This window comes from Anticarsia gemmatalis, chromosome 7 (assembly GCF_050436995.1).
Source record: "Anticarsia gemmatalis isolate Benzon Research Colony breed Stoneville strain chromosome 7, ilAntGemm2 primary, whole genome shotgun sequence".
Taxonomy (NCBI): Eukaryota; Metazoa; Arthropoda; class Insecta; order Lepidoptera; family Erebidae; genus Anticarsia; species Anticarsia gemmatalis.
In genome coordinates, this window is record NC_134751.1 from 13,086,869 (window position 1) to 13,102,527 (window position 15,659).

The window sequence follows — 15,659 nt, forward strand, 5'->3', positions numbered from 1 at the left end:
ACATATCTCTGATAGTAATTAATACGTACACGTACACGCACATGACACGTGCTCGTAAGCAGGTACACGTGAACGTGCACTCCTTATTACTTTATATTTTGTATTTTTTCTTTTATGTCTTTAAAAGTTAGATTAGTTTACCTTTAGTGGAGTTTTTCATGAGTTTTGTTTCGTGTCCGGTGTAGACGACGACGCCGTTGATCCACGCGGTGTTGCGCAGCATCGCGCCGCGGAGCAACATCTGGTCCAGACCCAAGGCTATCGTTCTGAAAACAAATGTCATGTTTAACGGACTGCAGAACATAAATCACACATTATTATTGTATACTAGCTGACCCACGCAACTTCGCTTGCGTCATATAAGAGAGAATGGGTCAAAATTTTCCCCGTTTTGTAACATTTTTCAATGGTACTCTGCTCCTAGTGGTCGTAGCGTGATGATATATAGCCTAAAGCCTTCCTCGATAAATGGACTATCCAACACTGAAAGAATTTTTCAAATCGGACCAGTAGTGCCTGAGATTAGCGCGTTAAAACAAACAAACAAACAAACTCTTTAGCTTTATAATATTAGTATAGACTAGCTGACCCGCGCAACTTCGCTTGCGTCACATAAGAGAATCATAATTTTCCCCGTTTTTGTAACATTTTTCACTGGTACTCTGCTCCTATTGGTCGTAGCGTGATGATATATAGCCTATAGCCTTCCTCGATAAATGGGCTATCTAACACTGAAATAATTTTTCAAATCGGACCAGTAGTTCCCGAGATTAGCGCGTTCAAACAAACAAACAAACAAACAAACAAATAAACAAACAAACTCTTCAGCTTTATAATATTAGTATAGATAAGCAAAGCTATATTGACGAAATACTTTTTGATGGCTTTTAAGTACCAACTATGATGGCAACGAATTCAGTGTTTACAGCTGTTTTACTACATAGACGCAATAATCCAATTGCCGTATTTCATTTCTACAACTTCCATGGGCAATATATATGTATTTAGCCACACGCCATTATTTTGAATAAACACACTTGAATTTGCATGCTTTTTCCATGTACGGAATGCAGCATTTCCACATAAATACTAACTATCCAATGTGAAAGACAGTTCTAAGTAGTAATTGCTAGATAATTCCTACATTTAACTGTATGTCTAACGCTAACTATATGTTTTGCAAGCGCTCGTCACCGCTATATCTCTAACGACCGGTTTGACAACTTTTGCCTTAATTCTTCTTCTTATCGTATGGTTAGTGGTCAACCTAGTGTCAAAGTTGTTCAAGCCGCCCGAAAGGCCTTTGACATGGCTTAACGACTGGTATCTTAGTAGACAACAACCGGGACTGACATTTTACGTGCCCTCCGAAGCACGGAGACGCCCAGTTCAAATACCACTATGCGGTCACCCATCTATAGAATGACCGCGCCAATGGTTGCTTACCCCACTGATCGTTTACCGACCGGTGAGCGCAACTGGCTATGGGCGCCTCATCTGCCTTAATAACTACTAGATATTCCACCAGTATTCAACTGTCAGGACCCAATGCCTAACTCCTGCCTCAATTCGGGCGAGAGCCTTCACCACAAATGAGAGAGTAATGGTAAAGAAAATGTATCTTAACGCCGTTATATGTTTAACTTACTTGGCATTAGACTCCTTAAGCATGCCATTGAACTCATAAAGATGTCTGTTGGGCTGCTCGCACTGTATCGTAGCGGTGAACCCGGCTAGTTCAGCCGTGTTGTCAAGTCGTGCCGTCTCGCTGCTCGCTTGCCGGATCTTCAGGTTCGTCTCCCCGTCCAGGTTCGATGTCTCGATGAATGATATGCCTTGAGGCTCGCTGGAGATAACAAAAATTATGAATAAAAATTGCCTAAGTTTTCTTCTTTTTTTTTTTAAATTTTAAAGTTTTAATACCGTGTGAATGGCAGCTTTAGCTTACAGTTTTTATAAAATTAATGCAGCTACTTTCAAGTAACCGCTTCAAATTATAGTGGTTGATAAACTCGACCAACAATTATCGAATTTAGGGCTTATGATTCTTAGTAAATTTACCTAATTACTTTATATATTCAATATAAGTATCTTAAAATTGGTGGTCATAAAATAAGTTCAAAATGTCAATCAAAATTCATAGTATATAGTGGCATCAACAGAAATAAAGTAATCGCGATATAACAAGTCAAATTTACGAACGCAGTATTTTTAATTTTAATATCCTCGATACAATTTCAGTTCACATTCAGTTTACAATTCGCAAACAGGAAACAAATAAAAAAAAATATTGAAATATTTCATTATCTGATACAAACTATTTGTATATAAAAGGTCAGTATAAATAAAATAACTGTATCGTACAATGTGACGCAATTTCCTCAAACAGGAAGTATTTTACTAACTGTTTCCGAACGTGACTTGAACATTTAACGCTACTGTAACTATGAATATTAATGTTTTGGGCATTTGATAGCTTGTTATGTTTTGTTAAACTGTCGTTTTGATTCGAGGGTGGTAATGAGACTGATAACGAGTTCTTGGGTTTGATTTTTAGGTAAGGTAAAATTATGTAGGACTTTCTGCGTAATTAGCAAACATCTACACTCTATTATAACTAAAAGTGACTAATATATGTGTATATTTCCTCTTCACTTTCAATTTCGTTAGTTACAAAACCTAGATACAGACAAATCAGTTGAGACCACGTTGTTGAGTTGAGTAACTTTTGTGTACTCAATCCTTATTCCGTAAATAGATAATGACTGCAAAATAACGAATCTATGACTCTAGGACGTGAAATCATCAATCTATACAATACATAATCACGAGATGATATAATCCACTGCATTTTTTTGTCCTAGCATTCATTGCTACCTTCTATATTGAGATCAGCTTTTGATTGCTTGATTTTTTTGATGTTTTTGTATATGGAGATCAGCATTTTGCCGGACCTAAGTAAGTATCAATTGATTCCCAGAGTCACTCCACCACTCTTACCAACTTAAGCAAGTAGCAAGATTTCAACGTATCCTTACCTGGAAGCCAGCAGCACGATATCCGCCGGGAAGAACTGGTTGTTGACGACCTTGCACAGGTCGCCCACCTGCAGCGCCTCCCAGCGGACCGTCTGCCATCGGCCGTCTCGTAGCACGTCCACCTTACGCCTGTTCGTCTCATCGTCTGCTCTGTGGCGTTTCTGTAACAAGACGGGTTTGAAAAGACCGAGATAATGGTGTCAACTTATATTACTATGACAAGCAGTAGAATAGGCCAGGATCACGGCATGTTTACTTGTACTAATTTAATATAGTCTATCATTGTTTCTTTGCTGTGCATGGATCCTAGAATGTGATAGAGAGTTGAGTCTACGATGCTGGTTAATTGAGAGTTGAAGACTGCATACTTTCAAGAAATGTTTAATAAACTCCCAGCCATACCTACATTGATTACAATGTTATCCAGGCACGTAACTTCGGAAAGTTATTGGTTCTTCCTTCGAACCCTCGACCACTTGCATGATAGACGAGTTCGTATAACTACTACTCGGCTATCACACTAAAGCGGTAAAACATATACGTCTTGTTAACATAATTCCAAAAATGTAAGTATCAGCTAGGTAACTTCGTATCACACATGTAGTCAACGAATCAATTGGTGAACCGACACACCACTGAACATAAAAACAATGTACTAGATAATACTAGACATAAAACAATGGACACTGAATCATCATGGAGTGAAACTATCAGGCCATGTTGTAAATCTTAATATGACGTGTTACGCTGTAAACACGATTATTTATCATCTCTGAAATCTTGCGGTGGTTAAAACAAGATTTTATTGCTCACGTGAATGTTAAATAAACAAGAATACTTAGATAGCAATGACATTACTGCTCGCTGTATGTAAACTAGAGGTACAATAATATGGGAAGGAAAACCTATCATAAGTGACTAACCGTAACGAAAGTGATTACTTTGTCCCCTACTAAGAATTATACTGCTATCTAGTGATATACTGCTATCTAGTGATATAGTTTTTAAGATAGTTTATAGTTTAAGAAAGACAACTCCCGCACTAAGAATTGCTCTTGTGTCGCGGGGACTTTTACAAACATACAAACAACGGACACAAAGCACAACCAGACCCGAAACAATTATTTGTGGATCGCACAAATAATTGCTCCGTGTGGGAATCGAACCCACGACCTCCCGATGCAGTGGTATCGGCGTGGTGACCTAAACCACTGCGCCACGGAGGCAGTGTAACGTGTGTTTAACGTGTGTTGCGGGACTTTTATAAATATAAAAACATACATAAATTTTAAATAACTAGATGTTTTCAGATCACACCTTAGCGCACAGCAAAACCACCTTAAACATAAAGCTACGAACATCGTCACCTTTGGTAGAAAGTACCTATAATAAATAAATCTACAGCCAGATATCTACAGAATATTCAAACAAAAGAAACCACCCTATCTATTCCTACAAAGAAATAAACATGCAAACAGAAACTCATTTATAGAAGCTCAAATACGAGAAATCCTGCCCAAATACTGAGATGACAAACATCCAAGCATACCGACATTTGTCCCCAGGCTGTAGGCATTCCCCAACGCGTTAAGGAATTCCACTGCGCAGATTACGCCGGCCGTGATGCCGTGATTCATGTTGGCATATTCTACACGTATTGGGCGGATTACGACAGTACGGCATTTTTTCCTTACAACTACTTTATTAGGACCGCGGTGACGGAAATCGTTTGTCACTATGTATGATTTTTTGTGTACGTGTTATTCGGTGTTGATGTATAAATATGTATGTTAGTGGTCAATATCGTGTTCAATTCAAAATATCTTGGAGGCAAAATATGGTAAATTTTAAACTTACTGATACCATCTTCGACCTGTGCCAAAGAACTTAAACTGTATGTTTATAAAAGTCCCCGCGACTCAAGAGCAATTTTTAGAGCAGGAGTTGTCTTTTTAAAACCAAACCATAAAAAATATACCTTTTTTGACTGCCGCCAAATAAATACAATTTCAAATCACTTATTTAATCTCGGGCACGTACTCATCTTATAAACTCCATGACAAAATTGTTTTTTTATACAAAAATAAGACATCATATTATAAACCAAATTGTATACTAAGAAGGTCCTATGTCTGTTTTAACGAAAGAAATAACCAATAAAAGTAATACTCACAAAGTCTTCAACAATCTCTTTGATGGCGCTGACGCTGAGTATGAGTATGAGCGGCGTGAGGGTGGTCCAGCGGCCGGTGGGCGACACGTCGGGGATCTGCTGCAGCAGCGCGATCAGCAGGAAGAAGCAGTTCGAGTACCGGCGGAACTGCTCGAACAGGAACAACGGGATGAACGAGTGGACGCTGGGGACAAACGTAACTTTCAATACTGGACAGAGTAAAAAGTAGGTGACGAGTTCAAAGATTTTGTAGTCTAGACTGGAATATCCGTGAAAAAATTTTCATAAGCGAGCTACGTTGGTATCTGCCCTAATGCTTTTGTTAACAACACTCAAACTAAATTCACGATCGGGGCCCTTTACTCTACCAGTTTCACTATTTATTACACTCCAAGTCATTTTAATTTTGTCGTAACTGTTTTTAATTCCTTTATCACTTTTACCAAAGATTTATAACTGATAAAACTCTCTTGGGATCCTTTAGTAGTCATGACCACGATAAATTGGATATTGTAATCATCACAATGCCGTAAAATTTACATGCTTTTAATTTAAGACGGTACAAAACTATGCTTATCTTTGTGGTAAATCCGAAAGATCCCAGTTAAACTGTTATTTCACAAAGCAGTTCCACAAATCTCATATGCAAATGAATAAGTCCTTGTTCATTCACAATTCAATTAGCAATTAAATTCTAGTCAAAACACTGCTTTCAGCGAAATATGATTGAAGCATATTGAAGATTGCATAATTTCTAACTGCTTGTTACCGAAAACACAAATTCAGAAGGCTATCCGTACTTATTATGAGAGAAAATAATGCGAGCTCGTTAGTATTCAACGCGCGACCGGCTGAAAACCATTTCGGCAAAATCCAGAGCAAATTCGTTGGTATGTCAGATACACACACAAATGTTTTGACTGCAGAGATAGGTATTAGCATTGGTATTAGTATTCAAAAGAATTTTCTTTTGTGAATACCAGAGCTTATTGCTTTTAATGAAAGAATTTCACAGAAGAATTGTTTTGGTTGTACAGCTGCTGAATATTTAAGTTATTGGTCAGTTTTACTTTCACAGAGCAGGATTTTCATACTCCCAAAGCATATGAAATGTTTGCATTCGCATAAGCCACTGGTTCATCATCATTAATGGGTGGCGCTATACACACAAAGCGTCATCGTATGAATGAGCAAAGAACCATAAAAATTAAAAGGGATTCCTATTCTAAGAAGCATAGCTTGAATTTAACAATGAAGTGATCTGGAACTTCTGCATCTGGTTATCAGAAGCATGATTATTTGCAGTCGGTACTAACGAGTAACGAGAATTTGACATTTAAAATGTACTAAACAATTAGTTCCCACGACACCCGCTAGGGGCGCAGATCAGATTTTCATACAAATCTTCTCGATAGCTAACTGGTTGTTGATAATTATAATCGAAAGAAGAAAGGAATCACTGTTTTGCTCTTTTGTCCTTCAAAACACTTCTTCTTTCAATTTTTTTATTACGGCTGTTACATGTGAGTGTCAGGGAGAGCCAGAAAATCACGGTCATAACTATTGACTGTGTATGTAATAGTGTTTATTCGACACACTGTCGTGTCACATACTAATTTGTAAGGGCTCCAAGATCACAATCAGCTAAATAATGACAGGGTCGATGCCCACAACGTTACATTATTACTGTTGTTACGTCATGATCGTTTATGTATTTGAAATTGTTGTATAATGTTATTACTCAGTACCAAAACAGACAGTTCGATAGTTGATAAACGGGTATGCTAAGCAATGTTCAAGCGGTCAGTCTTACGATGGGTGACCTGGTCGTAAAGAACTATTCTGATGCAGTTGGGTTGTTGGTAAATAAGTAAGGTAAACAACGTTGCTGCGGTGTCTCAACCGAAGAATGGGCAAAAGATTATTGGAAAGTAAACGGAACTAAAAGTAAGATCCAGATAAAAGTCAATCAAGATCTGAATCCATTCATTCAATCATTGAGACTCTGAATTTGATAAACCTGCATGAATAAAAGATTTCATTTTTAAACTCATGAATTTTGTCAAAGGTATTCAATTCAGACTACTCAAATATATTAAACATCGGGGACACTACGTATTTAACAGAACAAATCAGTTTTCGATTTCTATACAAATTCTTCTTCTACTTCATACATATTATTCTACAATCATGCTGTCCAAGTTTCTCAATGATGAGTGTCATTTAAGATATAATAGACAACGAATAAAACTTCATTACTCAAAGTAGAACAAGTTATTAAGAAGTGACATGATGAATCGTTGCAGTGTAAGAGCTATCCATCTTTATTAAGCTGTTTAAAAGCAACAATTTGATATGCTCGGCTTGCGTACAATCTTGCATTTTCTATTACAAACTTATATATTTTTTTGATAACGGTCTTGCATGACAAGATTATGGATGCGAATGAAGGAAAGGTAATATAACTACCTACAACAAAGATATATTCTTTTCGCGTAATCGCAATTAGATACCTAGGCATTACCGCCTCCCAAAATATCCCCAGCTATTTATAAGAAGACCCTATATATTTTTGATAAATTAGATTGATGTTTGATTAGTCATAATATGTACAAAATTAATATATCTCTAAAAGCTATACCAACATCGGGTAAGCGTTTTAACAGAGAATGCGTCACAGACAAAAACACTTACCCATCTGTAATATAAAGTACGGATAATTGAGTATACTTCATCATTCTTACTTAAGTTTTCTTTTTATAATACTACAGAAATATTTCACAGCTTCCGACGGCAGGATTAAGATCAAGGCTGTGACCTACATGTCTTAAGCTTCCTCCATTATATTAGCATAGAGATTCATCTCATTATACTCTGAAGTTAAAATTACTTCCTTGGCTACGCGAGTAATGCTAGGTCCCTCGGGTTCAGAAAATAGGGAGTTAATTATAATTAAAATATACGTTACGATATGCATGGTTACGTTCAGTTACTTTTCTGGATGGTTAGAAATCTATTTACTTACTCTTCGGGATCTTAATTGAAAAGATCGAAATTAGGAGGGTAACAAAAGTCTGTCGCAATAGGGACAGTTCAGTCATCATCAGCCTCGCCTTTCTTTCAACTATGTCGGCTTTCAGTCTTACCGGAAACAGCTTTATACCGGTATTCTACATGGACCAATACCTATCGAACCTCCACAACCCAGTTACCCGGTTAGCCTATAAAATAAATAAACGAAAAGACTTTCAAGAATAACTGAATGTACAAAGAAAACGTTCATAAATCCACGACTACGACTATTACAAACTTATCTTGCTTCATTTGCATGCAACCATTTTGCCTGTATGTCAGCTGTTTCCATGAAACATATACAAACCACCCAAAATAACCAAGTTATTATTAGCATTTCTAACGCTGAATAGCTGTCAAAATAATCCATTAAACCAGTATTATCTGGTTGCTTGTTAACCTCTCCATATTAATTACATCATATCATGTTCAGAACAAATGTTGGAACGTTACAATTAATGATTCCGTTATGAAAGGAAATTAATGACTCGATTTTAACGAGAACTTGATGATGTTTAATTAATGTTTGGTTTTAATTCTGTTATTTGACACATTACGTTTACTTCTAGCTCAATTTTAAATGCATTTAAACATAGATTGTTGAACAAGCGCACGATCGTAAAAAATGGCGTTCTAAGGGAGAGGTTTTTCACTCGACATTGGGTAAAACTGGGCTGAATAGACAGAAACATAGGTATCTCACAATACTATCTCATTGAGTATAGTCTGTTTAAGAGTATATAATATATATCTACCTAAGTGGACCAAAAATCAAGTTCTTTTAGAACAACAGAGTGTGAACATAGCGTTTCGGTTATGACAAACTCAAGAAATATTTTCGTATGATTATTAACAATGCCAAAACATATTATTATTACAGGAAACAACATGTAAAGGCGAGACGCATTCTCTTTACGCTGAAATGAGTGGAACACTGAAATTAGACCCGGTTCAGTGACTAATATGTCAATAACCAAGTACGTGCCGCAGACCACTTCCACCACTTTGGATCTTAGCGGAAAAGTTGTTTTGTGCTCGGATTCTGAGGCAAATCTAACAGTAGTTTATTTATTCAAACTGTCATGTTTATTATTAAACGCTATTGGATAGATAAAATACCGCTTAATGTTCCTCAGAAACCTTAAGCCGTCTTTTGTCGGCAACCTGGAGTAACAGACTATTTTTGCCACTTTTGAAAAAGAGAAGCACTCAGCTCTAACATTACTTATCTGCCGGTAGAACTAGTCGCGGGAAAGGTTACCTTAAAAATTGTTGGCCTACAAATGGGCACAGCTGTCTATGAAAACTGGTAATGGTACACGTCATCTTAGCATGCTCGATCGACTCCCAATACCGTACTCTATTATCGCAAGCTGTAATATACCTAACCTTGAGATCTTTGCACACAGTTTTTGTATAAAATGCAATTCATGATTTCTCTAAGTTTATTGAACACCTATACCGTTAGCAGGTTTAAAAAGAAACATATTTTTAGATACTATTTAAAACATAGAAAATTCCGACTGCTTCTCTTTCCGACATACATCCTGTAAAAGTCAGGAAAGGGATGTGTTTTGCAGCTGACGCCCTGTCACCACTTTCACCAATGTTTTGATTATGTTATCACCTTCAAACGTGATATCGTGTAGCTAGGCTAGCGGTGCTCAGCCTTCTGGGAAGAAAGGCGTGATTTTATATAAATATATAAGAGTCAGTTTCACGACTTACGAATACGTGCCAGTTAGATAAAGTGTATGAAAGATTCGTCAATATAATAGCTGACCAGGTTAATCAAAATAATGAAATCGGCAGTAAAAATCGTTTTACGACAAAACGATTAATTCACCCACTCACTGTCCAGTTTCAACCACGTGTTACGATTCTGTGACGTCATCAGCCCCATCGATCGCTGAACGTCATTCGCGTAAACTCATGGCCACCATAGGCTATACTAATATTAAGTCATACATTCATAATATCAAGTTCAATGTTTTTGTAATAATAAGCCGACTGCGGAACGCCATTCCCTTGATGTATCCCTAACAATTTTGTGTTACGAACCCTTGCCGACAAGTTCGAGCTACAGGACTTGGACAAAATTGAAAATTTGAATTAACCAGAGGAAGTCCATGGTCCCTAAAGAAATGATAGTGAGACAAACCAGAGTCATAGTTGTTAGAGAAATCGTTAATAATAATACGTGAAAAGTTTATTTTCCCTCTAGAGCTCTACCAGTTTAATAAATTATCCTGACCAATATTGCAAGTTAATCTTCGTAAGCCTAGACCATTTCATCACATTCCATCTTTGCATTTTACAATCTCCAGCCGTTCTAGAACATGTTCTACAATCATTTCCGTCACGAAACATCCTTGCATAACATTACTACGCCGTAATCCGAGTAAGGAAACCATTCAATTAGCACCCATATAATATTCATTGGCAGCCTTGCCGGTTAGTCAGTTCCTTCTTCGAACTAAAGTCACTTGTTAATGGAGAATAGTTTCATGGAGCTGCTCACGGGAACATGTTACTAAGTTGGAGGGAAATTCTGATCTGACTTCTGCTTGGAAGTTGGTTGTACATGAAAGTTCTTAAGGTATATTATGTGCTAGGTATTGTTTGTGACGTAACTTGCTGATAGACGAACAGCCAAGAAAATAGGTGTCATCTTGCGGTAGAGCTATCCGACAATTTTTTGAGAGCCTTGACTTACACTATTTATCTAAATTGTATGAATAGTTTTGTGTATTAATCAAATTAGAAGCTGTATCGAACAGGCCATCATTAGCAGTATACGCTTACGGGTCGCTGACGTTACATAATTTTGTATACTTCCTGTAATCGCGAACCTTGTGTAAAATGCTCTATAGTAAGTAGTTTAACAATAGCCCTATGATTTGTTTCTCATGCCTAATGGAATCCACACGGAGATTGGAATTAAGGTGTCTTTCTACTTATTTACTTTGATACCTACTATACAAAATGTAAGCCTAATTATATATTTATAAGGTGTAACTAGTTTTGGAGGCCTGAGAGTTCAGATCACTTGTTTTGTGAACCGGTTTCATTTACCCGTGGGAAGACGAAATTTTTTTACAACAACATCTTTTTAGCAAAAGCAAAGTTTTTTGCGTATCACCAGACGAAGCTAATTGAACTCGACATACAGTTGTGAATTAATATGACTATGACTTGAAGACTACTATGATCTTGCAAAATACTCAATTTATTTATAGATATACAAATGATACAGACTTCCTTACTTTGTGGGGACCAGGGAATCTTCGAAACTACGGAGCAGACGATTATTAATAATAAAAAAAATCTGCACCAGATTATAACGGGCCCCATTTTGTTCCAAATTACTATCAGAAGACCACCAGAAAACATGAAATATATAGTCGCATGTGAAGCCAATTGGAATAACAAAGCAATTAAAAAGACAAATAAACACACATCATAATAATCACAATGAACATAGAAACCTCAGATTACAAAAGGGAAGCCGGCATTCAGAAACAAACAAGAGCTCAGTCGTACCTGCAATCTCCATACAGGCGGCAATGGAGCTATAGTCTATAAACCATATTCCAGTTACCAGGGTGATAGAGTATATTCACATATGACATCAGTACGAGGACGGGCACCTTGCCAAGTGACTGAACGGACAGCGTAAACAATACTTGTATACAGAGCCGTTGAGATGTTTACACACGCATATATTGTGACATACACTTTATGGGATATTCCTTTGACGAAAGCCAAAATAAATAACGAGAATGTGCTATGAAAACATACGAGTAATAAAAATCAGGGCGTTGTCGTGTTTCTGATTTGATGGAACAATGTGCGTTGAGTTTGCTATTTTATTTTTATTCTATAGAATCTTACGTTACGTCCTACCGGGCTATTATAGTAAGGGATTAGTGTACCTGTATTGTGCACACACTTGGACACTATAAAGAAAGTCCTATCCGTTTATCTGGTTTCAAAACTAGCCGCCATATACATCCATATGTATAGGTTGTCAGTTATAGACACTTCTGTATGTGGTTTGTTTATCCTACCTCCACGTTAAAAAGGTTGAAACAATTTGCATTGATAGGTGATAGGGTCAAGCGGAGTTGATAGGATGACCTGGACGCGTTTCAGAGGTAAGGAAGGAAAGGAGGGTAAATAGGCCCCTCAGTAGTGGGACAATCAAATAGGCTAAAGATAGATTATAGCCCGCAAAAGAACAATGTACTATTCTGGACAAACAATAACTTAGACTTTACCTAGAGTATAATGAAACTAACAATTATTTTGGAAATGACAATGAAACTGATATTTTAAGCGTCCTTAAACTCTGTATTGTGTTCAACACAGTTTTGGACAACTGAAATTGCCATGAATCGCCATTTTCACCTTGGGTACAATGACTTAGCTTAACGACTATTGTCTGTCCAACAAATACATGCCCTTCAAGCGTAGAGACATTGAGATAATATACCATTTACTATCGGTTCATTATACCTTACACGGTCACCCATCCGTAACCCGCGTGTGACGAAGGTTGCTTAACTTCCCGTTTGGTTATGCGCATCTTGCATAATGCCAATTTATAATTATTTTCCTTCATGAAATTAAGTGCTTATGAATACAAAATAATACTTTTATTAATACAATTTTAGTAATTACTCGTTCACGGTAATAAAAATCCGCATTCCCGAGTAAATAAAATATAATGTACTTTTAAATTCGTCGTAAATGAATTTTATTGTAGAACATTATTCTTAGATAGATTTTTCGAGACTGTTTATATTGTGCTGTTATAATTTAATAGCAATTCTAGCATTGCTACTTTAATAAGATTCGATCTGTGGAATTTGGCTAGACCCTACAAAAACCTAATGGGCCTATGGTAATTGGTAAGTGGTGCAATGACGTCATAATAATCTCAAACTCCAGTAATTACTGACGTAGGTAATTAAACTGTAATCTGTCAATCAAACGGGTAATTTTCTTTAAGCTTCTCGCTGTAATATACCCTAATTAACTTGGACTAAATGTACCAGTTGGACCAAAGTCGTTTCAGGTATTCAATCGCTTTAATAGAATTCAAGTCGGGATAGATATTGGCAAGTAATAACAGGGAGTTTCGGGTTCAATTGGAAATAGATAGCTTTAATTTTCATTTTATTTTTAAATTATACTTGGTATTTTTATGACATTTAACTGACTTTCTATTTTCTTTAGAGATAATATTAGGTTAGGCCTGGGATTATTCTCGAAGCTCGAATCTGTCTTTCAATTCCACAAAAAAACAAAACGATATTTCGAACAACCCCATAAGTAAAGCATCTGCCGCAAACATCAAAACTACGTTTTAAGCTAAATATCTCTTTTTTTTTAATCCTGAAAAATTTGAAAAACCTTTCCTGCAGAACTTTATCTCCGCAAAAAAAAAGAATATCTACAAAAATACATTTCTCTCGCCAGCTTTAATATAACACTGTTAGTTACCTGTATTTCGCCGTAGATATTCGATTGTTGAGGTACTTGATAGGTTGCGGTCTGTTCACGAATATGATGCGGTTCTGCTCGCCCGGCGCGCCGTCCGTCAGGCCCGATGTCGTCGCCTCATCCTCGTCTGTGGACAAGAGGAAATATATCTTTAGATATGTTGTTTTAAACAAATGGTGCAACTGGTATAGAAGTGTATGCTGGCATAAATAATAGGCAATTGATAAGTTTCAAAAATAGATGTGGTAATTTGTAGTTTTGTGAAGAGCAAAAGACAAAACGCGTAATATTTTTTTTATTTCCATGTTAGTAAAACAATTGTTTTGTCCGGAGATTGATATATCTACAGAAAGTTCAGACCACGCGTATAAAGACACAATAAAAAAGACAGTCCAAACTAATATTATTATTCCGAGAGTTTTTCTGTTCCACGTCATCAACATATAGTTGTATTTTTACATTTTTAGCTAAGCGATATGTGTTCGAAATACACGTCACATAATAAGAGCGAAAGTTATCTTTAGACAAGACACTGAGGAACGCGCTTCATTCATTTATTTAAACACCAAATGATTAATCAGTCTAGCAAGTTTCGAAAGTAAATAGATGAAATTCTCCAACGGATATCAGCAATGAGTTTAACGTAAACTTAGATCAAAAGAACATCGTAAAAATCTCATCTTACATTTTTAGAAAACACGTAGGTAGTACTTTTTGTAATAAACTACGGGCTAGGTAATCGAAACCGAAAAAGCACTTTCCTTCCACCCAATCAAAAGCTTGCCTTTATCGTAAAAGGAAATAGATACTACACAATTAACTGTATAGGGTGCACACCCACCACTCAAGTGGAAGGAGTAACAAAATCGATACAGAGTTGAACCGACATCCACCTACATCAGGCAAAGAACCGATTAAATATGCAAATCGATTACAATTGATCCAATTTGTGTGTTGTAATATTTAACGGTTGGTCCAATTAGAAATCAATCGAAAATTGAGTAATTTTTAACCAAAAGAGGCTATGTTTTGGATGCGGGATCTTTTAAAGAAAATTATGTAAGGAGGCAAGTTAATAGTCCAAAAAAAATGTAGTCTTTACTTAGTAATAGGTCTCTAAAATACCCTACGAAACTAAGTCAGTGCTCTCAAAAATGTTACGTCTAACTCAGTTAACCATTCTGCGAAAAATAATCAACTTTCAAGCGAAAGAAATAACGGAGAATAAAGCTCGAAGCGTTTCCCAGAAGGATTAAGAGGGCAAAAACCTTAAATGGAATGCCTAAAGCAGAAGTAGGTACCAACTTAGATTCTTGTAAAAATATTGAGGGTAGACTAACAATGAATAAAAAGTTCTTGGTAGCGTACCTACTACTATTGAAGTAAGAAGAACGATCCAATATAAAATAAAGTAAATACTACCCTAGTTAAAATTCCATGAAAAAAATCCATTGTTCTCCGCCTGGAGGGTGAGCAAATAAACTTAAGCCTTATTCACGAAATTGCCCGAATCAGATTATCCATAAATGTCTTTTTTCTCGAAATTGTGGCTAGCTAAAAAAGAAAGTTTTCTACGTAGCTAAATTCATTTCTTGTGGAAAATCATTATCATTATCAAGAAAAAGTTTTCATAAGTACACATAATAAATATACAAACAGGTGTCTAATTTGTGTGTTCTCGATTACGTTTAGGCTGGAAATGTAAGCCTTCGGGCACCATACATATAATTAAGTGTTTCTAAGAATACGTTTACTGAAAACCTTGAAAATACTAAAATCTTATGGGTGTAAAATGTAGCAATAAGAAATGCAATGAGTGTATTTTTGGTGCATTTTTTAAAACTACCAAGATATTTTACACAGAAAAA

The 15,659-nt window shown here is 36.4% G+C and overlaps 1 protein-coding gene across 9 annotated transcripts in view; it reads right to left on the minus strand.

The window, feature by feature from the left end:
• The window catches only part of ATP8A (ATPase phospholipid transporting 8A1), a 133,663-nt gene that overhangs the window by 34,494 nt on the left and 83,510 nt on the right, over positions 1-15,659 (minus strand). For all 9 annotated transcript variants that reach the window (XM_076116210.1, XM_076116206.1, XM_076116205.1 and 6 more), the window contains 5 exons: positions 13,792-13,918; positions 5,212-5,395; positions 3,039-3,199; positions 1,649-1,846; positions 142-266 (listed from right to left, as the gene is read on the minus strand). In XM_076116210.1, the coding sequence (XP_075972325.1) occupies positions 142-266; positions 1,649-1,846; positions 3,039-3,199; positions 5,212-5,395; positions 13,792-13,918 (795 nt within the window). The remainder of the gene's footprint in view (positions 1-141; positions 267-1,648; positions 1,847-3,038; positions 3,200-5,211; positions 5,396-13,791; positions 13,919-15,659) is intronic.